Source organism: Micromesistius poutassou, assembly GCF_964030765.1.
Source record: "Micromesistius poutassou genome assembly, chromosome: 9".
NCBI lineage: Eukaryota > Metazoa > Chordata > Actinopteri > Gadiformes > Gadidae > Micromesistius > Micromesistius poutassou.
In genome coordinates this window covers 2,068,635-2,096,251 of record NC_140279.1, presented here as the reverse complement: position 1 = coordinate 2,096,251, position 27,617 = coordinate 2,068,635, and the positions used below count along the sequence as shown (strand labels likewise).

The 27,617-nt window shown below is 46.4% G+C and overlaps 1 protein-coding gene across 1 annotated transcript in view; it reads left to right on the top strand.

Moving 5' to 3' along the window:
* Positions 1-26,819, top strand: part of xpr1a (xenotropic and polytropic retrovirus receptor 1a) — a 66,726-nt gene extending 39,907 nt beyond the window's left edge. The window contains exons 3-15 of the mRNA XM_084473062.1: positions 2,852-2,953; positions 6,057-6,277; positions 7,053-7,202; positions 8,606-8,689; positions 9,349-9,430; positions 9,702-9,889; positions 10,401-10,586; positions 13,275-13,443; positions 14,014-14,208; positions 20,489-20,655; positions 21,948-22,087; positions 22,424-22,648; positions 23,042-26,819. Of these exons, the coding sequence (XP_084329188.1) occupies positions 2,852-2,953; positions 6,057-6,277; positions 7,053-7,202; positions 8,606-8,689; positions 9,349-9,430; positions 9,702-9,889; positions 10,401-10,586; positions 13,275-13,443; positions 14,014-14,208; positions 20,489-20,655; positions 21,948-22,087; positions 22,424-22,648; positions 23,042-23,099 (1,967 nt within the window). The 3' untranslated portion in view covers positions 23,100-26,819. The remainder of the gene's footprint in view (positions 1-2,851; positions 2,954-6,056; positions 6,278-7,052; positions 7,203-8,605; positions 8,690-9,348; positions 9,431-9,701; positions 9,890-10,400; positions 10,587-13,274; positions 13,444-14,013; positions 14,209-20,488; positions 20,656-21,947; positions 22,088-22,423; positions 22,649-23,041) is intronic.
* Positions 26,820-27,617: the final 798 nt, after the last annotated feature.

The window sequence follows — 27,617 nt, the reverse complement described above, 5'->3', positions numbered from 1 at the left end:
TTACCGCCAGTGCGGTGCGGTGTATGTTGTTTTTCTCTTCTTACAGTAAGCGGCCATTTACAGTGTAATGTATTGCTTTTGAACACAGTGGGATTCAATTTAATGCTTGCCTGGAAACCAGGCGGTAAGCCACTGTGTAGGGGCCGTTTGTCATTCTGCCATGTTACAAATGGCTGAACAGTCTGTCAGCGGGCCGGCAGGCTAGTCGAACGGCTAGTCCTTCAGCTACCTGGCTAGCCCTTCAGCTAGGTGGCTAGTCCTTCAGCTACCTGAATAGTCCTTCAGCTACCTGGCTAGTTCTTCAGCTAGGTGGCTAGCCCTTCAGCTAGGTGGCTAGCCCTTCAGCTAGGTGGCTAGTCCTTCAGCTACCTGCCTAGCCCTTCAGCTAGGTGGCTAATCCTTCAGCTACCTGGCTAGCTCGCCTGGCCACATCGCACGGTCGCATTCTAATCGCACCACTCAGACATGCCGTTATCTACTGCATGAATCCCACTCAGCCCTTCATTCAGTTATGCAGCCCATCAAATGACTGCCAGGTCAATCAGCAAGTCAGTCAGTCAGTCAGTCGGTCACCGGTGCACAGTGGTCGGGTAGTGGTGGTTGTTGGTGGGACTTCTTGGAGGACTGTCAATGCATGCAGAGAGACTAAGTTCATCAAGATAAAAGATGAATATGAACTTGGTTTAAATCGGTCTAATCTTGGCCCGTTTGTCATAGGTGTATCCCATTCATGTTCACTCTCTAAGCGGCATTAGCTCTTGGAGAATATTACATTTGTTTATTGTGTCCATCCAGAGGACAAACAGTGTAACAGAACGATGTCAATCACAGTTCATGTGAACGAGACGCACTCAAGGGGAAATCATTGGTTTGAAAACTCATGTTTGTTTGTTTGTGCCAAATCGGGTAGTGAAGGTCTGTTGTTTTGGGCTGTGCCCCGGTGAGCATGCAGAGGGTCAGGCATGGTTTCCAATTATTTACTGAGCAATCATCATTGTTCCCTTGCACTAGAAACAACCCCGTTTTTTTTATGATTGTCAATCTTCAGACTAATCTTTTCGTTTGAGAATGACAAGGGGCAAAATAACAAGCTTTCATCCTCCGCCTGTGGCCGGCTCAATCCTTCCTCCCTGGCTCCATCTATTATTGAGATGTTGTTTTTCCAAATTTTTGAACTGCAGTTATCCTACATTGGTTTATACACAATGGAGATATATTGTGGCATGTTTCCCAGATCCGGGCTAACTGTTCCTGAAGGAGGTCTTCCTTCATGCTTTTAAATAAGGCCACGCTGTAATTTCACCTGCTGGGTCATTTAATTAACTTCGATTTTATTCTTTGTTTCCTGTGTGCAAGGAATTGTAATTTATTTTTCCACGTACTTTATGATTAGCTAGTTTTAAGCTTGCTAGTTCTTTCTATACCCCTCTGAATTCTTGTGATTGTATTGATTGTGCAGGTACTGTGTGTGTGTGTGTGTGTGTGTGTGTGTGTGTGTGTGTGTGTGTGTGTGTGTGTGTGTGTGTGTGTGTGCATGTGCGCCTGTATGTGTGTGTGCGCGTGCGTGTGTGTGTGTGTGCATGTTTGTGCGTATGTGTGTGTGTGTGTGTGTGTGTGTGTGTGTGTGTGTGCGCCTGTATGTGTGTGTGCGCGTGTGCGTGTGTGTGCATGTTTGTGCGTGTGTGTGTGTGTGTGTGTGTGTGGTATTGACATCTCTGAGCCTTAGAGGGTCTGTTGTTTGCTGTGTACTGTACAGAACTGAATGACGCTCCATCGTACGGTCGGTTCCCGGAATCACTTCATAACGCAGAGCCCTTCTGTTTCTCTGTAGTATTAGTTTGGATTCTTGCTGAGATAAAACAAATATATTGCATTCATTGCGTATTTTTTTTCATCATAAAGTTTGATTTGAAAGCCTCACCCTTAGCATTTCCCCCGGTTGATTCTACTGACCAGATTAAGGGTCTTGCTGTGGCATTTAGATACTAGTGGCAATATGTCGAAACAAAATGCCAAATCACACACACACACACACACACACACACACACACACACACACACAGTGTGTAGTTGGGCATAAGAAAGATCAAAAGTATAAAGCGGCTGTGTGTGTGTGTGTGTGTGTGTGTGTGTGTGTGTGTGTGTGTGTGTGTATCTGTGTGTGTGTGTGTGCGCGTGCATGTGTGCGTGGCCTGCCTGCGTGTGTTTTGGTGTGCGTGTGTACCCATGCTTGTATCTGTGTGTGGATCTGTGTGTGTTTCATGTGACTCCATGCGTAGACATCCACATGGTGTGCACTTGAAAGGTGAATGGCCAGTTGGTGTCAGATAGCCTGTTTCAGAGATGGAGGCAGAGGATGGCTGGAGGCAAAGCATCGATGCTAAATGGGTTACCCCGGTCCTAAAGAGGACATTCAGGGTTATGCAAGAGGAGGTGGATGATCGACAGAGGCATGGGATCGGATTATAAACCTGAATGGAAACCTCTGTATGTATGAACGTCTGAAACACAGTGCACCTAGGGGAGGAAGAGCATGTGGGCTTCCGTGAATGAGGAAGAATAATATTAACCCTGCTGGTTTGGGCTGGCTGCTGTATGGTTTGGACTGTGGTCATGGTTCGTTCAGTAAATGGCTGAACATGGTAAATTGTCCTTATATTTGACTTGACTGTTTGTATGTGTGGGACTGTTGAATGAACATGATGCAAAACGTCATGAACAAATAGTGTGTCTGTTTGCTGTGCAATTGATTGCACAGCAAACAAGTTGCCTGATTGGCAACTTGTTTACCATAAATATTAATACCTAATCTTTCATTTTCTCCCCTTCCCCTTTACTTGTTCTTCTGCAGTCACAGACGAAGACACGGTCAAGAGGTACTACGCTAAGTTTGAGGAGAAGTTCTTCCAGACGTGCGAGAAGGAGCTGCTGAAGATCAACACATTTTATTCAGGTTTGTTCTTCTTCCCTAGTCGGCGTCTCGGGCTCCATTTTGTTTTGGATTTGTTATGGATCCTTGACGGATCCATAACAAATTCAAAACTACTCTTAATCTTCCAAATAAGGTTTTTATTTCTGGAAAATAGTCTGCAACCTAAACTAAAATGTCTCAGTCCCATAGATTTTGCATGAATTCTATTTATACATATATTTTAGTATTATTATTATATAGTTCTTACTGCATTGTTTAGTTTTTAGAACATTGCACATTCAAACATGTATTGTGATTGTTATGATTATGATTCTGTTTATTATGATTATAATAATAATAATGATTATTTCCTCAATAGTCTGTCCAGGTTTATGAGGCAGAATAGATCCCAAACTGCCATGCCTCTAGTCATGGACCTTCAGTAGAGTGGGTTTGTGCGGTCATATTAACCAGCGCCGCGCCTCTCTGCATGTATTTTAGGGAGCACAGCAGTAGTATGTGTGCCGTGTAATCTGAGATGGAAGCCATATATCCTGGTGTGGGAATTAAGGCTCAGGGAAATTTAGTTGTGTTTTGCGCTGTGAGCAGACGGTGCTGCCCCTAGAGTTCATAAGCGGAACTGCAAGTATTCCAAGTGAACCCTGGGCCAAGGTTGTTCCAGTTCATATTGGATGTATCCTCAACTAGAACTACGGCACAAAGCAAACACAAGTGATGTTTGTGAATTAGTTTTAGGTTTGTACTTAAACTTTTATACTTTTCACAGTGCGTTACTTCGACAAATATCATGGTGTCTGCCCTGAGCCAGGTTGATCGTATGCCAGAGGGTATATGGCTGTCACATAGGAGCTGGTAGACAGCTCTTAGAGCTTGCTCTATTCTGGGACTCCAACTAGCATCCTCCTGGCACCGGGGGCCTTTTTTTCCATGGGCCCTCAGGAGAATCTTTGTTTCCATAAACACTGTAACACAAGTTATTAACAGACATCAAAAGAGGTTATGGAATCACACCAAGTAGTGAAATACCTACAGGAAGGACCTGTGAATCAGAGTTGTGCTATGACATTGTTTAGACTTTATGCATCATTATGTATGCAGACCGTACTGTTTCTATGCTCCATCTTGGTCTGCTACTCTTTGTGTGTGTGTGCGTGTGTGTGTGTGTGTGTGTGTGTGTATGTGCTTAAGTGTACGTGTGTTCAACCCCTGGAAAGCAGTCATGCTCTTGATTCTCTCATGCCTCGTGCCGTTCATGTCGAAGAGGACAAACTCATGGACATCACCGCGCTGCAACTCTCACAGGGATTACCCACATTGTAGACATCAAAGAGGTGCTACCGTTGATGCAATTCTGTTGGGTGTGAGTGTGTGTGTGTGTGTGTGTGTGTGCGTTAGCGTGCGTGCATGTGTTTATTTATGTGCTTGTATTCATGTGTGCATACGTGTGTGTGTGTTTGTGTGTGTGTGTGTGTGTGTGTGTGTCTCTGTGGGCACTCTTTGGTTTGGGTGTGTATGCATGTGTGTCTGTGTCTGTGCCCGTAGGTGTGTGTGTATGGTGTGTGTGTGTGTGTGTGTGTGTGTGTGTGTGTGTGTGGTGTGTGTGTGTGTGTGTGTCTGTGTGTGAGTATGTGTGTGTTTGTGTGTGTGTGTGTGTGTGTGTGCTGACAAGTATGTCTGTATGTGTGTGTGTGTGTGTGTGTGTGTGTGTGTGTGTGCCCCAAGCAACCAAGCGTGAAAGTCACCATTGAGTCTTCTGCAGTAATTGTCTCTTACTGTGGGAATCAGACGCCGGTCGGGTCTCAGATGTCTCAGCTGTCTGGGTCATGTGATGCGTGAGGCTGAGGACCTCTGTATCAGCTAGTCTCATGAATGCCCACAGGACAGTTAACCAGCTCCATCGTATTATATGGCACTTTATTAAGTGCACTCATGTCATTGCGATGGAGGAGGTTATGGGTTATTCAACCCTGCAGTAGAACGTTCAACACCAAGCGGACATGGATGGACACCGGCGGAGTCCTCCGGAACCGTGCACTTCAAATGCCTTGATGGGTGAAAATCGTTCTCATTGGCAATAGAGTGGAAGCTGATGAGACTATTGAGCTGCTGAAGCTAGACCCCGTAGGTAGCGGTAATAGGATGGGATCAGCCTTCATGGCTACAGATGAACAGGACTGTGTGCCGGGATGGGACACTGTTATGGTGGTGGACGATACAGGTTTCCTCCGGTGGAAAGTCATGCAGTGGAGCTTTGCCGGGCGGGAGCTCAGAGAGAGATTAATGCAATTGAAGCGACTGGCCATCGGCCAGGTGTTCTCTGATTCCCTTCTTCCTCTCACTTTCTCTCCTCTTAAACACTCACCGTCTCTCGCCCGTTCTCTAGCTTGTGCTTGGCCTCTCACCGGCACACACACACACACACACACATGAGCGTGTGCATGCGCACGCACACACCGACAAACACACACACAGATGAGCACACGCTCAATCACTCACTCCCTTACTCACACACACACACACACACACACACACTCATACATACACGCACACATACACACACATCAACACACTTAGACAATCTGTCTCCTTTTTCCACTCTCCCTTTCTCTCGCACTCTCCCTCTATCTCTCTCTCTCTCTCTGCCTACCTTTCTTCCCTGGGAAGATTAACCTAGCCCTGACCCCTGGTAATGGTTCCTAACCATGAAAGGTGTCCATGCCTGCTCCCCCTAATGCTCTGCTGCCTTCCGCTTCCTGGAGCGGACGAGAACAGCATGACAGAGGAGACGGGGAAACCAGAGAGGAAGAGTCATCGGACGGTTCACGTTAGTCTTGTTCATGCGGTGTCTGTTGGTGGTCAGAAAACCAAGGTGGCATTACGTCCTCGTGGCCCGGGGATTCCTGACTCAAAAGGTTTCCGGGTGCAAACCCCAGCGCCTGCAGTCAACCTGTAGGCGTTGCTAAGCAGCACGCCAAACCCCTCCTTAATGCCGTTTACCTTCAAGTGTCCTCCACATCTCCATAAAGAGAGAGAGAGATGAAAGCGTCTCCGGTTTCCTCAGATCCATTCCTGCTCATTGAAGGATCAGCTCTGTAATCAGCTCCTTGTTTTTCCCGTCTTGTAGAAAAGCTGGCGGAGGCCCAGCGGCGCTTCGCCACGCTGCAGAATGAGCTGCAGTCCACGCTGGACGCGCAGCGCGAGAGCAACGCCCCGGCGGGCCTGCGCAAGCGCAAGACGGTGTTCCACCTGTCGCAGGAGGAGCGCTGCAAGCACCGCAACATCAAGGACCTGCAGCTGGCCTTCAGCGAGTTCTACCTCAGCCTCATCCTGCTGCAGAACTACCAGGTACACGCGCGCGCGCACACGCACGCACGCACGCACGCACGCACGCATGCACACACACACACACACACACACACACGCACACGCACACGCCTTCAGCGAGTTCTACCTCAGCCTCATCCTGCTGCAGAACTACCAGGTACGCGCGCACACACGCATGCACGCACGCACGCACACACGCACGCACGCATGCACGCACACACACACACACACACACGCACACGCACACGCCTTCAGCGAGTTCTACCTCAGCCTCATCCTGCTGCAGAACTACCAGGTACACGCGCACACACATACACACACACGCACGCACGCACGCACGCACGCACGCACGCACGCACAAACACACACACGCACACGCCTTCAGCGAGTTCTACCTCAGCCTCATCCTGCTGCAGAGCTACCAGGTACACACACACGTGCACGCGCGCGCACACACACACACACACACACACACACACACACCCAAACACACACACACACATACAGACACACACAGAAAATGTAAAAAAAAAAAAAAGTCACATACACATAAACATACATGCACATGGATTTCTAGTGCCACACAGGCCAGTCGTTCTTCATGACTCGAGAATTCATATCCCACTTTTTTCGGTAGGGAAAGGAACAAACACAAGACTGTTTTGTCCAGCCTTTGACCAGCCACTGCTGAAATGGAAGATCCATCCCATACCTTCCCCTACCCTTCAATGGCAACATGCCGGGGTCATGTACACACTGTATGTGGTGAACAACGCCCTGCTCCTCCTCCCCCTAGAACCTGAACTTCACCGGGTTCCGCAAGATCCTGAAGAAGCATGACAAGATCCTGGACACCCCCCGCGGGGCGGACTGGCGCGTGGCCCACGTGGAGGTGGCCCCCTTCTACACCTGCAAGAAGATCACCCAGCTCATCTCTGAGACAGAGGTAGCCACACACACACACACACACACACACACACACACACACACACACACACACACACACACACCTAATAACAGGCGCGTGGCGGACGTGGGGGACGCAGGGGACATGTCCCCCGCACTTTCCGTATCTGTGCCCCCTGTCCTCCGCACCTTTTACAAGCGCTCAATTAATTTGTTACACGGGGCAGGGCTCTGAAGGGTCACGCATTGGCCGTGACACGCACGCATTTCAAGCCATTCACGCGCTCACACGCCACACTTTGTATTTCTCACACAGGTAGGAATCAAATTGGTTTGCCGTACGTAGGGTGACCAGACGTCCTCTTTTGCCCGGACATCCCCAACTAAAAATGTGTCCGGGCGGAATTTCAAAATCGTCCGGGATTTTATAAAAGCCTCAAACATCGAATTTGCGTTGCATTTCTCTGGGTCGTTCAGTTCACAAACTAGTTAGGCTACGCCCTCCCCTACTCAGTTCTATTCGCTTTGCATCGGTGGAAGTGAGTAGGGGGAGTGGTGAAATAGAGTCTTCGGATTGATTCGGTTTTGTGCAAAACACAAACTTGACTAACTAAATAGGATACAGATTGCTTAGCAATTCATTGTGGCTAATGAGAGGTGCAGAAACACGTTTGGGTGCTTCACTTAGGCTAGATGTGTAGATGCTTGTATTATATGTACAGGGGCTTCCTAACTAGCGTAGTGTGGTTCTGATTGGCTGCTTCTGAGACAGCCACTTTACCTGTCCTCAGAGGTCCTTCGTCACAATATTATTTGGTAATGTAATATCCTTCTATCAGGAGAGCCTGCAGAATATGATACTTGTTTTCAGTCTTATGTCACTTTTTCGGGGGTTTTCATGCCAATAAATTATGTGGCTTATTACCCAGTTACCTTGTCACTTCCATGCCATTTTGTGTGCTATTTACTTAACATAACTACTAATAGGAACAATGTTTTACTGAAATTTCTATTTTAGGTGTTGTCATTTGGCACTTAATTATCTGTCTATTTACCCTGTATATGCCTGAGGGTCATTCTGTGTCAACTCAATCGAGTTTGGCAGCTCAAACTTTTGATTTTGATCATGAGTCTGTGCCGTACTGTAGCTGTTTGAGGTTATTTGGTTATTCAGCCACTAAGGAGAGGCGCAATTGAATGTGAGGATGATAAATCACTCAATAGAAGTTGGCTTACTCCTGAACAATCTGTCCCCCTCACTTCTGAAATGATGGCTACGCCCCTGCCTAATAACCTTGAAATACAGTTCTTACAGTTCTTGTGTTTTCTTTAGTTCTTGTGTTTACCAATCAGCTAATGTGTGTGTGTGTGTGTGTGTGTGTGTGTGTGTGTGTGTGTGTGTGTGTGCGTGTGCGTGTGTGTGCGTGTGTGCGTGTTCCTCAGGCCCTGGTGACGGCAGAGCTGGAGGGCGGGGATCGTCAGAGGGCCATGAAGAGACTCAGAGTTCCCCCACTGGGAGCAGCTCAAGTGAGTAAAACCAAACGCCAACAGCTCCTCATGAAGCCATGTACTGGGTCCACATACTGGGTCCACGTACTGGGTCCACATAATGGGTCCACATAATGGGTCCACATACTGGGTCCACGTATTGGGTCCACATAATGGGTCCACATACTGGGTCCACGTATTGGGTCCACATAATGGGTGAGAGAGAGAGAGAGAGAGAGAGAGAGAGAGAGAGAGAGAGAGAGAGAGAGAGAGAGAGAGAGAGAGAGAGAGAGGCACTCTTTGGTATTGATTTTATAAGTGGTGTTCCATTGCTGGATTGGCAGGAGCTTATTCAAAAAGAATCGGCCTGTGATGTTTCACATCTCCCATATCAAATGTAGCATTACTACAATATTAATTACTGTAATCTCTTGGCCAAATCACAAAGACGTCAATATTGACCGGTTCATCTTAGGCATGAAAGAGATATGTTAATGGAACATGGAACAGGAAAGAGGGGATAAAGAACATCAATTGATTGACCAGAACTAACTAAGAATAAAAGGTTTTGCCAAAAAACACCCTGTAAGTACCTGATGTGTTATCAGATATGCACATTGTATGAGTCCCAAGCAGACCGATCTTAACCGATTGTTATTACCATGAACTCTGTCTGTCTGTCTGTCTGTCCATGGCAGCCCGCTCTGGCGTGGACAACCTTTCGCGTGGGTCTCTACTGCGGAGTCTTCATCGTCCTCGCAGTGGCATTCATCCTCACCGGTACGTCCCCCTAAACCATCACGGTATCATACTGGTCCCAGTGGAGGTGGGTCCCCTTCAATGGGATAGTCAAGCAGCCATCCTGGACTATATGTATACTCCATCTATTATCATCAATTTGTACTTTTTCTTGCCACATATTTTATTATTTGATGAAATAATAACAACGTCAAAATCTAAAATTGTAATTTATAATCACAGATAATATATGCAAATGATCCCATCTGTGATGATTCCTGTGATAATGGTTGGTTCTCGCCAACGCTTCCAGCTGCTGTGATCATCAAAGACGAGAACATCTGGCCGCTGGTTCGCATTCATCGCGGTGGTTTCCTGTTGATCGAGTTCCTCTTCCTGTTGGGCATCAACACCTACGGCTGGAGACACGCTGGGGTCAACCACGTCCTCATCTTCGAAATCAACCCGCGCAACAACCTCTCACACCAGCACCTGTTTGAGGTACGACCGGATCCCTCCTCTCTCTGAAGAGCACAGAGAGATGAACTGCTTCAGACTTTGTGTCAATTCTTCATGTGAAGTGAATTAAGTCAGACTAGTCACCTGCTCGTAATAGAATACTAATGCATGCATTGAATTTATATTTAGTAAGTCAGGAGATGCTTTCAAAGTGACAGAAAAAGTCCATCATAATGGATAAAATGAGATTATTTTAATCTCCCTTCCTCTTTCCCTTCCTCTCTCCGTCTCTTTCTCCCCATTCCTCTCTCTTTCCATTACTCTATCTCTCTCTTCCCCTTCTCCATCCTCATGTACAATAATAATCATCGCAATCTCCCTTCCTCTTTCCATTCCTCTCTCCGTCTCTCCCCATCCCTCTCTCTTTCCCTCCCTCTCTCCCTCTCTCTCTCTCTCTTCCCCTTCTCCATCCTCATGTACAATAATAATCATCACAATCTCCCTTCCTCCTTCCCGTCCGGTCTCCCTCTCTCCCTCCCGGTCTCCCACTCAGATTGCTGGTTTCCTGGGTGTGCTGTGGTGCACCAGCATCCTGGCCTGCCTGTACACGTCCTCGGACTACATCCTGCTGCCCATGCAGGTGTACCCACTGGTGCTGTACGGCTTCATGCTGCTCTTCCTCATCAACCCCCTGAAGACCTGCTACTACAAGTCCCGCTTCTGGCTCCTCAAACTGCTGGTCAGCCCACTCCCCTTGTTGGGTTGCATTGTATCACCTTGGTGCGGGCGGGGGGGTCTCGCTGTGTAACCCTGCGCTGAAGCAACATGTGCGCGCGTGTGTTTGTGGGGGTGCGGGTGTCTGTGTTAGTACAGAAACAATGGACAGAAACCTTGCAATATTTCACATTTTTAAAGCAATCAAATTATTTTTGGCGACTGATCAGAGAGATTTTCGATAGATCAGTGGATGTGTGCCGCGACGGGCCTCGGCGCCGGCGCGTGTAAGCGTTCGTGTTTACATCGTCTCGGCTTATCTCCACGCCGCCCTCCTGTGTGTGAACGCACATATCCCCCGCTCAGATCTCATGTTTACCAAACCGCTGTCTGCCGGTTCTTTGTCTGCAGCGCGCTCCGTGTGCGGATCGTGGAAGGGAGCGCGCTTCGGGCGGGGGGGGGGGGGGGGGGGGGGGGGGGGGGGGGGGAGGAAGGGGGGAGTGTGTGGAAGAGAGAGGGCAGAGGGGTGAGGGGTAATAGAATGCAGTGGGGGTCTCTGGGGAGGTGTGCGGCTGTGACTGTGCAATCATTACCAGCACAGATCTATCAGTATGCTGCACCCCCCCCCCGGGCACCTCAATCCACTCCCCCCACTGTCTCTCCCCCTTCCCTCTCCCTCCACTCCCACCCTAACCTCCCAGCCAATAGCTCAGTACAACCCCCACTTATCTTTCTCTCTCTTCCTCTATCAGTCTTTCTTTGTCTCTCACCATATCTCTCTCCCTAGCTCTCTCACTCATTCACTCATTCTCTCTCTCTCTCTCTCTCTCTGTCTTGTTGCTCTAGCCCTTACTCACGTCCCCGTCCCCCCCACACAGTCCAGAGCTACACTTGTGATGGTTCACAAGTGCATCCCCCCCCCCCTTATCACTCACCAAGGTGTGATGGGGCTGAGATAGAAGAAGATACGACCACGCTTTCAGACATAGGGGATTTGTCATCGAGCGTTGCACATTATGTCTGGATGAAAAAACAGTGTCTTCCTCGTAATATATTGTAGGACAAAATTACATAGATTTCAACATCCGAGAGATAACGTCGAACAAGAGATTAAATTTCTGTTCGCTTTTTACGCCCCCGTTGTTTGCGGAAATTTCATGGATCCTCCACAATATCGTTCTTGCTCTTTCCACGGAAACACCAGACCTGTTCCACTGCGAACGGCAACAGGCAGCAAACAAACATTCAATCTCAGTGCAAACTGAAGAGGCGGCGCCCGCGCACTGCTCTCTCCTAGTGTTTGCTCTAGAAATGAAAAAACATGGCCCGGGCTTTAGCCTTGAGACATCACAGCAGAGAGAACACGAGCGCCGGCGACCAGCCGATCAATACACAGCGTGAGTGGCAGGCCGAGGGAGGCTCAACGAAGAATGAGCTGATCCATATTAGAATAAATCAATGTATCAGTCGGTCGATATTTGCATCTGAGGACCGGCCCTCGGGGGGGGGGGGTTGTGCCGTGGGGGGCGATACACTGGCTTGTGAATGTCAGTGTTGGCCTGAGGGGTAGGTGGGGCTAGGAGAGAGGATGAGGGGGTTTTATAAAAAGAGAAAAAACTAAAAAAATCATCAGTTTCAGTTTACAGAGCCTCAGTCAGTAGCCAGGCATCAGCCAGTCTTGCCTTCAAATAACCCAAAGACCAAAAACAAAACCGGCGTCCAAGATTAGTCACCAAACAGGGCTGCCTTAAAGGTTGTCTCCTCGGTTTGTCTGTCGCCCTGTTTGCCTTTTGGGCCGTTTACACACACACACACACACACACACATACACACACAGACACAAACACACACACACACACAGTCATCAGGTTATTCTGCGGCGGGGCGATAACAGACTTTGTGTGTTGCTTCCTCTCAGAGCGCTAGGGCTCATTAATATAGCTTTGTTCCCTGCCTGGCCGTCCTCTACTGAAGTGCCGCGGCAAGCGCTTGCTAATTTACTGCATCCTGCTTTCACTTTCACTTTCACTTTATACCAAAATAAAATCCCGTCAACAGAACCTGGTCTCCAGAGTATTGACACTACAATGCCACTGCCTGTGGAAGAGGATTATCTGCGGCCGTGTAAATCCTTCTTCCCAACGGGCTAGGAAAGGAGAATGTGAATAATTATCCCCTAGTCATACAAATTCCACAATGCGTTGGCCCTTCAAATCAAATGTTATTTATGTAGAACATTTCAAACGTAAAAATTGATTGTAATGCAAATAAGATCATTACAATTGATACGTACAATGGTGAAACGAACAAATATATAGGAAGTAAACCGGATCAAATAGTTAGGCTTTAAATCAACCACCAGCTCCTCAGATCCACAGCTACACCGTACCAGGGGGCGGCAGTAGCTCAGGAGGTAGAGCGGGTTGGCCGGTAACCGCAAGGTTGCTAGTTTGATCCCCGGCTCCTCCTAGCTGAGTGTCCCTGAGCAAGGCACCTCATCCTGACTGCTCCCGACGAGCTGGCGGTCGCGAGTGTGAATGTGTGCATGAATGAATGAATGAATGAATGAATGCAATATTGTAAAGCGCTTTGGATAAAAGTGCTACATAAATGCAGTCCATTTACCATTCCAGATGCGGGTCTGTAACAAAAGGTGTGACAATCTCAGCTAACCTTATGCCTCCTCCCCCCCCCCCCCCCCTGCCATGTCCAGTTCCGGGTGTTCACCGCTCCGTTCCACCGGGTGGAGTTTGCAGACTTCTGGCTGGCCGACCAGCTCAACTCCCTGGTCATCGTGCTGATGGACCTGGAGTACCTCATCTGCTTCTACATCTTCGACCTGCAGTGGGGCAACCGGAAGGGGCTGCTGCCCAGCGGCAAAGGTCCGTCCCTGGGAGAGGGGGGCGACGCACAGCCGGCGGCTTAGTGCGGAGGTTTACCTCCGACTCCACATGTTGTGGAACTCAATAACATTAGCAATGTAAAGTCGATGGTATATGTACTGCTCATATATATACGGTCGAAACTCAAATCAGGTTTTCCTGCATGTCATTAGTTGTTTTTTTTGTAATTTTCGAAAACAACACATTAACATTTACATTTAGGGCATTTAGCAGACGCTTTTACCCAAAGCGACTTACAATAAGTACATTTGTCAGAATAAGGATGAACAATATATCAATGTCAGTACAGTTAAGAATGTTCATAGAACCAAGTGCCAAGCAGTAACAATCGCTAGGTTAACCCCTTCCCCGTACACAACAAAGACAGCTGGGATAAGACGCGACACAATGCTAAGCACCATTTTTAAGTGCCAGGACGCAACAACATACAATCAGTGGTACACACTTATTGATACATTTTTCAGACGCTGACGGCAGACGCTCCCATCCAAAGCAACCCTTACAGACGTTCCTCATTCCCCGGTCTTCCTCTGTTATTCCCCCCCCCAGAGCACTTTGTGTGCCACAGCTACTCGTACGGCGTGCGGGCCGTCATCCAGTGTCTCCCCGCCTGGGTGCGCTTCGTCCAGTGCCTACGGCGCTACCGCGACACCAAGCGCGCCTTCCCTCACCTGGTGAACGCCGGGAAGTACTCCACCACCTTCTTCGTCGTGACCTTCGCCGCGCTCTACAGCACGCACCGAGGTAGGGCGCAGGAGACGCGCGCGCACGCACGCACGCACGCACGCACACAAGCACGCACACAGACAAACATACGCGCATGCACTGCACGCACACTCACTCACTCACTCACTCACTAGATCACTCACATACACACACACACACACACACACACACAGCTCGCCAAAACAGCTACAGCATCAAAATATTCTGCAAACTAATGTGCGATGCGATGGAAAAGCTTGCAGGGTGAATGAACGTCTGTCGTACCTCGATGCCAAATAGTGTGGGTATAATCAAGGCTTGAGTTACAAGATTGATTTTATCCTCCGCCGAATTTCTTCTTAATCAAGTAATGGCTGTCTTTGGGAGATTAAGAAGTGTTTTCTGCTCTTAACCCCTCTTGGTAGAGCTCAGTAGAAACTGACTTCCCCCTCATTCTGTGATTGGTTTGAGCCATGCTGCTATACGGTGATGCTGGCTACAGGTGGGGGGGGGGGGGACCAAAAGAGGAGCTGCGGTCTGATGTAAAGGAAACAGAACAACACTAACAACAGCGTTGACCTTGGGAGAGACACATAGAAGCAGGCAGCCCTTGGCTTTCACGCCTCCATAATGGGAACGACACAGAGCCTCTCAGACACAGCGAGGGAGTTCCAAGGTTCTCTTTGCTCAATAGGAAACAAACAGTGTTCTCAGTCCCAGGGCCAGAGTGCGGAGGCGAGGGAGAAACCTGGATAAAGAGAGGACTAAAGAGGGAGAATCAAGGGAGAAAGGCATTGAGAGAGTACATAGTCGAGGGCAGGGGGGGGGTGGGGGGGGGGGCTGTCATTAGCAAGTCAAGTCACTCTCTATCGTTGCTGCTACATAATTAGCCTGCGATTATTCCCAGTCTGCCGCCTCAAAAACATAGCCGCCGATAAAGCAGCCATTTCACACGACTGCTTCTTGCCTATGTCGATGTACCGTCATAGTTTCTGGTATAAACGTTTTATTCCCAGAATCAATTATTTGTTTTATTTTAGGTCAAATCATTTTGATTCACTGCATTATGCTCCCTTCCTAAACAAACTGCCAGATAATTGGTGTTAATTGACCATTAAGAGAGAGAGAGAGATAGAGAAAGAGAGAGCGAGAGAGAGAGACAGAGAAACAGAGAGACAGAGAGAGAGCAAGCTGAGTGGACAATTGGACGAGGTGGAAGAGGTGAATTAAAAAATTGAAAGCGATGCCAAAAGACAGGGAGAATCACAGGCATCTTTTTTTTTTTATTTCATCCTTATCCTATCTTGTTAGGCAAGCCAGGAAGGCGTCCATTAAACCATATCCTCCCTGCCTCCTCTGGTCTGCAGCCAGTAGGCCCTTAGCTAATGGCTTCACTTCATCTCTTATTCTGTATGAAGCCCTCCTTCATCCCACGTAGTAATGGAGAGCGGTGGTTAAGTGAGGAAGGAGGGAGGACATTCAGACACGCACAAACACGCACGCACGCACACACGCACACACACACACACACACACACACACACACACACATGCATGCACACATGTACACACACACCAGCATGCACGTCCACGCACAAAGAAACACACGCTTGCACATGCACACACACACACACACACACACACACACACACACACACACACACACACACACACACAAGCACATGCACGCAGGTCAGATCCATATCTGCTTCACCACAGATCTACGTTGCCCTGATATGAATACTGAAAAGGTTGTTCCAGAGGCTGTGTGTTCACGGGAAGACACTCGTATGTAGATCTCTCTGTGGGAAAGCGTCTTCTCTTTTGAGGCACACGCCTTTGATACATAAGACGTCCCAGCCATAAATAACGATCACCGGACCGGTTCAAACAGCGGTCTTAAGCTTCACGGAGCATCTGAGTCAGAAATCCTCTCACCACATTGAGGCTTCACACTGTAGTCAATTTAGTTCATTTAATAACTGAATAATAATGTCCTTCAAATATTAACGCTACATCTCCTACGGCCACGACGACTATTACTACTCTGCTACTACTAGTACCCCATCACCATAACAATCAGAATAATTCTGTTTTGATATTGCTATTCTTATTCATATTATATAATCCTACTTACTATTTCACTCGCACTTGACTGCAATGACGGGGCGGATGTGATATGGAGCCTGACCGTGGAACCCTCTAGAGTCTAGAATGCGGCCATTGCTGTTCCGGTAGGGTATCAGAGTACCAGGAAGCGGGGCAGAGGCCAGGCCAGGCCAGTGTCACCGGCACTTAGTGTGACGTCTTGTTCACATCGCTGGCTCCAGCTGTAGCGGATTGATGATGTCGTGGGTATCTGGCAGAGTTCCCAGTGTCTGTGTGTCCGTGTGTCTGTCTGCTGGATGTGTCATCAGCATTACCGCAAAAGCCCAGTCAGAGAGCTCTGGTCGTACATCCTGTCTGGCCTCACCCCTCATGACCTCACTTCCTGGAATAGCAGACATCTGAAGATGGTAAAGCGTTCACACCATTGATTTTTGGAAGATGTAGCACGTGGGCTTCATCAGCAGATGAAACCCCACTGCATGGTGGGATATGTTCTCAGGAGCATGCTGGTTTGCAGTCTAGTTTAGTAAGTACTATTTAGTTCGCTAAATATTACAGAGCGCTCGTTAAATGATTGTAGAGGATGCAAGAGAATCACAAGTGGGAAGGAAACTCATCCTGCATGTCAACCAGAGCGCACCAGGAGACGCCACGTGTAGAGAGTGTGAGTAAAACTAGTATGTGAGAACACAGCAGGGGGTGAGGGAGATGAATGGACACAGGAGACAGGAGCAGAGAGAGGAGAGGAGAGCAGGTGGGGTGAGGTAAGGGGAGAGCAGGGGAAAATACCACGGTGTGGAGAACAGCTCATAGACGGCAAAACAAAGATATCAACATGGGGGGTACGGCAGAAGAGAAGCCCAGGAACATCGAAGGTGTGGAGGTGGTGAAGGAGGAGAAGACGGGGAGAAGGGAGGTAAGGAGTGCAGTAGGGGAGAGGGGGGTGAGAGGAGGTGAGGCACGGAGAGGACCAGGGAGGAGAGAGGAGGATAGATGAGGAGATGAAGGGAAAGGAGACGAGGGAAGGTGAGCGTAAGGGAGAAGGTGAGAGGAAGGGAGGGAAGGGAGGTCAGGGGAGAGTGGGAGGAGGAAAAATTATAGCAGGGGAGAGGAGGGGAGGGTAGTAGAGGAGAGGGGAGGAGAGGTGCAGAAGAGATGGGAGATGTGCGATAGCCACCCCGAGGCGGAACACATGTCTACTGGACACTGCTGGAATAAAAATGAGGCCAGAGCTGACAGCTTCTGCAACTTCATTTTACAAACTGGGCTTCTCATTATCAGCCTGGACGCGTACAGAGAGGCGGTCCTAACACGCTGTGCTTACAGTGTGTCTCTGCGTGCTCTGTACTGCTGAACTCTGATTCACTCCCGCTGCTACTAAATTTCCACTACTGTTGCATTACTAGTCTGGGCCCCTACAGGTGGCCCCTACAGGTGGCCCCTACAGGTGGCCCCTACAGGTGGCCCCTGGTGGACTCAAACCGCTAATGAAGATTGTGTCAGCTCCGCTCATCACTCTCTTGTGTCGTGGAAGGTTGGAGAGGTCCTCATATGGGGTTAAGTGGGCCCTGTCTGACTGTAATCTGGATGTTTGGCGGTACCAAAAGACATGGCAGAAACATACTGATTGTGTAGTCTAATAAGCAATGAGGCCAAACGGATAAAGTCCATAATAACGGATTTGCATCATAATGGTTTCCTGAAGATGAATGCTAATGATCTCATAAGCAAATCAGATGAATCCACCCTAACAGTATTGGTCCTTTTCAACCTGTTTCTCTCAGCGGGTAATGGGTCTGTTGTTGGATTAGGAGGATCTGTCCATGCTGCACTACTTAGCCCTAAATAACATCAATCTTCTTTGAATCCATTAGACATAATAGCATGTTTACTGCAGTGTGTGTGTGTGTGTGTGTGTGTGTGTGTGTGTGTGTGTGTGGTGTATGGCTTGGCGCTGCATGCATGTGCCTATTTGCGTATGCACACCAGAGTGCATGTGTTTGTGTGGGTATGTGTGTGCTTGTGTTGTGTGTGTCTGCATGTGTGTGTGTGTGTGTGTGTGTGTGTGTGTGTGTGTGTGTGTGCGTGTGCGTTTACGTGCCTGTAGTCCCGCCCATGTCTGGGTGACGGACAGCGCGCTGAGTGTTTGTGACAGAGCCACAGACCACCGTTAGCCCCTGTGCTGCTCTTAAATCAATGGCCGTGCAAACCGCACTAACCCCGCGTAACGACCCCGCTGGCTATTGGGCAGCAGAGCCCAGCGTGAAGACATCTGCCGCAGCCCGGCCCGCTAAGCAGCAGGCTTAAATACCTCAGCATGGCCGAGTGGCGGACCAGAGCCCCACGGGCCCAGGGTCGCGCAGGGGTCAGGGGTTATGGTACGGGACAGGGCCGGGAACGCGCCTGTTGACTCTCATCTTGGAACCTGTGACTTTGCAACGAACACTATGGTTGTCCGGTTTCTAAATGGCAGAAAGAGTGGAGCTCAAGATGAATTCAATGAGCAGAATGACAAAGAATAACGTCATCTTTATCGTTCGCATGTGACAAGTGTTGTTTTACAGCTGTACAATACTGTCAGGAATACCCTATAATATGTCCATGGAGCCAGCTAAGGTTTAGTAGGTAGTTATGTTTAGTAGGATGGTTTTGTTTAGTAGGTAGTTCATTAAGGTATTTAGGGTTAGTGTTGTAGGGTTAAGAACTTTGTGCCACTGCTGCGGTCACTAGTCATTTTTTATTGAGCCATTTTGCATTTGCCAGCCACAAAAGAAGATGACCATTAAGGAGGCGTTGCGCTTTTAAAATGAAGAGATTAATTTGAATGCATGCGGGTGATTTCCCTTAACAGGGGAATGACTAAGCGTCCATGGTTTTGGTGCCTGACTGGCTCTGAGTGGGCAGAGACAATTAGCAACTTAAAAATTAGAAACCAGAATCCTACTTCTCTGTCTGGAAGCGGCTACTGTCGAGCTCAATAGCTATAGCTCAGGCTGTAACTATAGACTGAATCAACGAAGGTAAATCAACATCCGGCGAGTTAAACACAGTGCACAGAGACTCGTGTGCATACATAAATTAGCTTGTGGAGGCCTCAAAGAAAGCATTAACGCAATAACTTGCTCAATGTCCAAAGGTCAAAGTCATGTTTGGTTGGCACATTTAAACTATGGTAACCTTGTTTCGTAATAACGTGTGCCATCTGTGTCTACACAAGAGGTTATAGAGGGTAAAGATAGGGGTTGGCTATATTCAGAACAGTCCACTGACTGGATGGTTCGTCTGATTTTTTTCTGGGATTTATCTGAAGGACAAACCTGTAGTGTTGGTACAACAGAAACACATGCAGGTATGAGATATTACCCACGCAGGCATCCGAACAGCCAACAAACAAAACAAACAACAAAATATGATGACAAAATGAGTTCTACAAATGGTATGGAGGTGTAATAAAGCTGTACTTGTTTACATGTACGTACGTTTTTTCCACTGAGTCACTTTCCAAAGAGTGCAATAAGCATTATCTGGGACTATGCGCCATAAACTGAAATTAGAAAATGGGAACAGGTTTCCCTCTAGTGGAGGATCAGGTACTGCAACTATCTGCCTCTGAAACCAGTGGATGTCATTACCACAATTCAAATCCCAATTCAAATGTTTAAAATGCGACTGTACTTGAATCGTTCAATTGTGGCTGTGAAATATATCGACCCAAGCCATTCTACAGTTTTTTTTTTTTTTACTTTCATTTCTATTGAGTTTTGTTTGTTCATAGAATCAGTATAGTATATGTGAACAGGTGACTTTGTCTTAGTCATAGAACATGAGGGGAACCGTGAAAATAAAATAATAACAGTACTAATAATAGTGGCAAATAAAATAGCTTGAAATAAATAAATTAATCAAAATAAATGTATTAAAAATGTAATGAAAATAATAGTACAATGAAAATAAATTACAGATGAAACAAAAATTGTCTGTCAAGGTTACAGGTGTCTAGTGTTCAAAAAGGGGTAAACTTAAATATTCCCATGAATTATACATTGGTTGGTCCATGTGCATTGTACACTGTGTCATAGATCATCCATTTCCCCAATTTATTTGTACATACATTTTATCTTCGGGCCGTTCAACTCTTTTGCTGATCAAACGGAGAGAAGCATCCAGACCCAGAGTGACCCTTGCGTTGTGTGTGCTTTGTGACACTCCAGAGCAGAAGCACGCGGACGCGGACACCTTCTTCTACCTGCTCATCGTCTTCTCCACCGTCAGCTCCCTGTACACGCTCATCTGGGACCTGCGCATGGACTGGGGGCTGTTTGACCGCGGGGCCGGGGAGAACACCTTCCTCCGGGAAGAGATCGTTTACCCCCACAAGGTACGGTAAACTCAGAGAAGAGATCGTTTACCCCCACAAGGTAAACTCAGCCATCAAGGCACTGTAGCGTAGCCCCCAGCCCATGTGACGTGTGTGTGTGTGTGTGTGTGTGTGTGTGTGTGTGTGTGTGTGTGTGTGTGTGTGTGTGTGTGTGTGTGTGTGTGTGTGTGCGAAGGCATGCATCATGGCAGCATTGCATTACTGTACACCAAGGCAATGTCACAGAAACACAATTATAGATATATAAACGCAGACGCACACAAAACCCATGCCAAGGACATGTGGCATTTAGTCATGAGATTATTAATAACAATAATAATAATAATAATAATGCATACATTTAAAAGCATTTTTCAAGACACTCGAAGACACCCAAGGCAGTCATAATGAGAAGCAACTCAGCTCCAAGGAAATAGTTCTGAAATAATGATGATAAATTAGGTCAGCTAATCACCATTGACAAAGCGGAGAGTGATGTCAGTAAAAGAGAGCAGTAAAAAGTGAATCATTTAAATCATTTATTAACTCAATGATTTAAAATGTTTGCTTGTATGTGTGTCATAAATAGATGGCCCGTTAAGCCCTTTGAGACTTCTACGGTGATTAAGGGCTATACAGATAAAACTGAATTGAACTGAATTGAATTATCTTATCTGCCACCGTGTTGAGGTAGCAGAGAGCATCAAGGTCGTTGTGGCTAATTAGTCAGCTGGTGGCGTCAAGGCATGGCGTCCAGACAGAGCTGATAGCAGTGATAGTAGGCAGATAGAGAGATAAGGATTCAGTAGCTGGACTATCCCACATCAGAGCCCAGAGATTCTGGTGGTCTGCCTCAACCTCCCAAATAGCCATCAGATTCACGTAGTAAATACACATAATAAAAGCTCAAACACGCCAAGCACACGCTGAGATAAATGCATGCGTACGTCTTTGATCAGAATCAACACATCGCCCCTATATTCCACCATACATTACCTTTACATTTAAGGCATTAGGCAGATGCTTTTATCCAAAGTGACTTAGAATAAGTACATTTGTCAGAAGAAAGAGAAACAATATATCGCTATAGAACCGAGTGCCAAGCACTAACAAGTGTCAGGTTAACCCCTTCCCAGTATACAACAAAGATAGCTAGGATAAGATACGTACAACATACAATAAGTGCGTAAGAGGGGGGTGGGGGGGTAAGAGTGGAGGCTATGCAGAGTCTAGGTGATCCCTGAACAAGTGAGTCTTGAGTCTCTTGCGGGTGAAACCCTGCGCTCAGTGGAAGTGTTCTGCGATGCTTGCAGGCCTACTACTACTGTGCCATCATAGAGGACGTGATCCTGCGCTTCGCCTGGACCATCCAGATCTCCCTCAGCACCATCACCAGCACCCACTCCACGGGGGACATCGTGGCCACTGTGCTCGCCCCCCTTGAGGTCTTCAGGTAGGACAGAGTGCTTTTGAGACGGGATGTCAAGCAATGGCGGCGCCCGTCATTTGAAATCTACGGCTTTGTGTGGTAAACCAATGGGCGCCGTTGATTCCGACGTTTAAAAGCGTTTTCAGGCTCTTTTTGAGTACTTTAGTCAAGACTCACTTTCTTTACTTTTTTTATTTTTTACCACATATTCTTGAACATAAAAAAACATTAAAACATTACAGAAAATGTTTTCAATATTTAACATCCACCCATCAGAGTTTGCCGGCGCCGTTAGACTCAGTGCGGCATTCTGAGTGTCTCTCTCCTACCGTACCACCCCCCCCCCCCCCACCCTTGCAGACGCTTCGTGTGGAACTTCTTCCGCCTGGAGAACGAGCACCTCAACAACTGCGGCGAGTTCCGCGCTGTGCGGGACATCTCGGTGGCGCCGCTGAACGCCGACGACCAGACCCTGCTGGAGCAAATGATGGACCAGGACGAGGGCGTGAGGAACCGCACGGGCAAGAAGCCCCGCAAGAGGTCCTACAGCCTGTCGCTGCTGCGCCCCCTGCTGTCCACCTCCCAGTAAGTCCAGTCGGGCCTGCAGCATGGCCGTCGGACGTACCAATGAGGAAATGTGACGTAAACGCAATTCTAAATCTGTAAACGCGCATGTACACACACACGCACACAAACCCATGCAGAAGGAAACCACGCAAAACAATAGCACACTATAGCATGCAAACATGTCTTTTAACAGATTAACGGTGGATTTACATTGTGGCATTTAGTCATGTGATCATTAAAAGCAATAATATTAATAATAATAAACATCAATTCAAATACACTAATATATATTATATATTTGAACGTTTTAAGAAATGTTTATTCTGACCGGCGTCATCAAGACAGAAAGGACGAAAGGAAAGTATTATTTGATAACTTTGATTTGTGCTTTTTCTAACCCTCTCTTTATAGATCCAAGAAGGACACAAAGGTGTTGATTGAAGATACGGACGATGAGGCCTTCAGCTGAGTCCCGCCAGGAGAGCCAGATACACACACACACTCACACACACACACACACACACACACACACAGCATCATACACACAGCATCATACACATATATGCACAAATACAAAAACACCCCTAAACACTCAAACACACACCAACACACCAACATATACACAAATACACACACACACTTATGTGTATACAAACACAAATACACACACACACACACACACACACACACAAACACACACAGACACACACGTACATGACGCTGGTCACAGAATACCTTGAAAGCTACGAGTCAACAACCTGCTGAAGCACAAGTATAGTATAGCATAGTAAAGTTTAGCATAGCATAGTACTGCTACAGTATAGCATAGAATAGTATTTCTACAGTAGAGCGTGACAACACACAGCCATACAGACGAGACGTTGAAGGTTACGCCACGAGCCGAGACCACACTGCCGCAGGAAGTTCCTGAGTATTCTTTTGTTCTTTCTTTTTGTTTACTTTGATACGTTTTTGTATATTTCTTTAAAAAAAGTTTTGTTTTTTTTTAGTTGCAGAGATATATAGTAGACGGCTATAAACGACTGTTTACATGCATTCTCACTAGATCGACAGGGATTTTAAAAGCATATTTAAAAGACTACTCAACTATAACACGCCTGAGGAAAGGACTCAACAAACGATAAGCAGCATATCAGAAAAATCAACTGGTTTCAACTTGTTGGTTCTTTTATACGGCTCTTCTTTTACCTGCTGGTTCTTTTATAAGAGTTTGGGATTGGTTTTGTTTATTGAGTTGTACTGACGTCGCTGAATAGCTACGACCCTGTATGCACTCACTGAAATGGTGCAATTAATACATAAACAAATCGAAACATTTACAAAATAAATTATGTAATTATGTTCTGTTTGAAACATATTCCTTATCTGTAAACAATGTTTTGATGGGTGTATATCTGCCCAATGCATCTTTGCCTGGATATTTTTCATGCATTTTCTACTGTTTAATTATTGCTTTATTTGTAGTGTGCGGTCTTGTGCCATGGCCTACAGATGCTTATATCTAGAACACACACGAAGACTATCACCTGATCTTCACCACAGCCAGGAGTCAAGCAACAGCCAACAAAAAAAAGCTTGGTTGGTTTATATCAACGTACCCTATGGCTATTTATTATTGTATGTGCATCGCTATACTTTACTATATTCATTACCAAAGCATTGTCATCATGAATGTGTCTGCAGTGAGATTCACCTAACCTGCCTGAGCTGAATTAGGGCTTTGTTTTTTCACAAACAGGGCCAGAATGCACTGGTGATGATAACGTCTAAAAACACTGAATAACTGACTTCAGCTTTGGCTATTGTAGTCTTAAATGGTTAAGTGTGATCTGTCAATTGTCATGAATGCTGTCATGTTGTAAGCACTGCCTCTGGAGGCCGACTGGGCAGGCGAGTTAAGTCACAGTGCTTGCAGAGTCTGGGTTTATCCAGGATTTATTCCTCAGTATCCAACACACATCTTCTGCTGTCATGTTCACTGTTGCCTCATTTTTTTCAAAGCACTTTGTTAAATTGTTTTATGTGTTATGTTTCAGTCGATATTTGCAATTGTCGATGCTTCACTTCCGATAGCCATTTTGATTTTTCTGTTTTCCCTTTTTCCCCTCCTCATTCTAATTATTCTATGTGGCACTAGCTTCTAGATTGAACTGGTTTAAAAGTGTGTTGCTGCCTTGTCCGTTGAGGCCCCTTTGCTCTCAGAGGAAAGACCGCAACTTTGAACGGAAACGGGTTAAATGTGCGTTTCACCATCTGCTTCACTTCCTGTCAGGCCCTTATCCCTTCACTCAACTCTCAGTGTGTTGTCTACAGCGCACCCCTGGGTCTATCTTGGGCTACCGCCCATCACAAGAAAAGTTCTCTATACTCAAGCAGGAAGGACTGTTTGTCTTCTGGCCCTAATGTGATTCTGTCTGGATGAGAGATGTTGTTCTAGAGAGAGCTACCTTTCTACTGAAAAGTGACGTAGCATTTCAGTCCCTCCTGTCCTGTGCCGTGGCGCCATCGTCGTAGTTAGTAGTAGGGCAGGATTCTGTGTCTCCTATAGGGTTAGCATTTAGAAAAAACAACGGATAGATGTCCTATCCAAGCCAATGTATATAAATGTCATGTACTATTGAAGCTCATTCATCTCCGCAAGAGGGTACAATATTGCACACCGCCACACTCCACTCTCCCCAACACACGTAGACACGCACACATTGATGTACACAAACACAAATGCACATACACGTAGCCCGCATTGCCTCACTGCGATTGTGTCGTGCCAGATAGCAAGCTTACTACCGACTGTTTCTGTAGTATGTTGATTTTGCCTGCATGCTGCTTTCTTTTTGTGTTTTTACATTGTAAATAGATGTTAATTTATTTTCCATGATGTGTATATTAACAATCATTGACGCCGTCGTGACAATGATTGCTTTCATACGTTTGAATGTTTTGCTAAAAAAAAAAAAAAGAAGCAGTATTTTAGGTGGAGAGGAGGAGCTTTTCTTCCATTGTTCATAGCCCTGCACTCTTTTCTAGGTGTAAATCTGTCAAGACTGTGTTTGTATACAAAAGAGAAGACATAGAGAGAAAAAAAAACATAAACACAACTGAAGAAGTGATTCTGGATTGTGATTGGTTGTTTCTTGTTGGTGCTCCTATCCATACACCCGGGCGTCTGCCCCCATTATCATCCAGGGTTTGTGGAGAAGTTGAAGACAAGAGAAGGGAGGATTCCTGTGTGCTCAAATCCTTATTATATTTTAAAGTGTTCACATGTGCATGTACTTTGAAACCGCAGAGGAAAACCTAAACTAAAGGAAAGTGACATTCTGGACAAGTCTGCTCCATCCGGCCATCAACCGACCCGTTATGTCGGTTGTTTGAATATCCAGCCAGTGAAAGATGAGCACCTCCTGGCAGAATGGTGGGCAGTAGGCCTGCAGAGTACAACCAGCATTCCTGTAGAAACGGTTGTGGAAACAACCACATGTTCCTGGGTGGGAATCACAAACGGATCTGGGAGCTGCATATAGTCCACTGGGAATAATTCAGACTGACAGCAAGCTTTACTGTGAAAGCCAGGTTAAAAAGGAATCTTTATATGTGCAGTGTCTTGTTATTCAAAGACATCTTTACAGAGGTACAGTATGGACAACCCGCTGAAAATAGGGGTTATTTTGTACAGTTTTTGATTGATATTTTGATGATAACGATGGAAACGCAAGCCCTGACATCACATTTTATTCATGGTTTGAAAAACATTATTATGGAAACTGCCATGACTTAACTGTTTTTAGTGCTTGCTAACCCCCCTAATGTAAAGTGCTAGTTGATATCTCCATGTCCCTCCCCCCTTCTTGCTCTCTTGATGTCGTAGCCTTTCTATAATCTAGCTGAACGTGATTGTACATGTAGTTCAATAGATGGATGTACTACTTTGATAAGAGAAACAAAGTAATAGTAAATGCATTATGTGGTTGCAAGTGATTTAAACAACCTGAGACAAAAGAAAAATAAATGTCTTACAAGTCTAGCCATTGTCTTGGGCCCCTTCTACGAAGTAGTTTGTAAACGTTGAGTGTATAACACTGTACTATGATGGTTTTCCTGATGGTATTTGTATTTCTGTATACACTTTGGTGATCCTGTCATATCTGGGTTTTATAAACCACGCTTATTTTTAAAACTCTCACCCTGTGTCTGGACTTTTTCTTTCTCGCCTGTTCCTGTTCCAATGTCTATCCTTGTGTCCTGTTCCTGCATCAACCTTTCCTAAGTACATAGTTAGACGCAGGGCTCAGCCATGTTTTTAAGGCATGATTTAAGGCCTATCCTTAGAAACAGGATATGCTAAAATGGGACTTGTAATCATCTTCATTTATCCAATTTATTCTCTACCATAGTCTTACACTACGTGTGTAATATATGTGTGGCCACACGCGGCGCTGTTTCGCGTTAGCTATGTATGGTAAGGGAGACAAGTTGGTATTGTAAATAGTCCATCCTTCTTTATAGGTCCATGGTCCATCCACACCTGCTGAAGATTCAAGATTAATATCATGTGACTGTGAAATTATACAATTATTGGTCAATCAAATGCAGTTATTACTACATTTCTATCTATCCTACATATATCCTAAATCTTTGAATGTCTGTATTTCGGGCTGCCTGTCAATCTATCTAAATCAAAATAAAAAAAACGTTATTTGTCTTTAATTTACGGAAGCAACGTAGAGTCGAACAGTAACACAGTAAAGCAACATCAACAGTACACACGTGTGCGGCGAGGGTGTTTTATCAGGCGGGATTTCCTTTGCGGAAGGAGCGGAAGCGGAAACACTTCTTTATCCACTATATCGCCTTTTACATCATACTTCACATAGGCTACATTAACATCGTTTTCAGTGTTTTCTACTGTTGTTGGGTTCTTGATCTGCTGAATTCTCGCAATATTTGCTTAAGGTTGTACTACCGC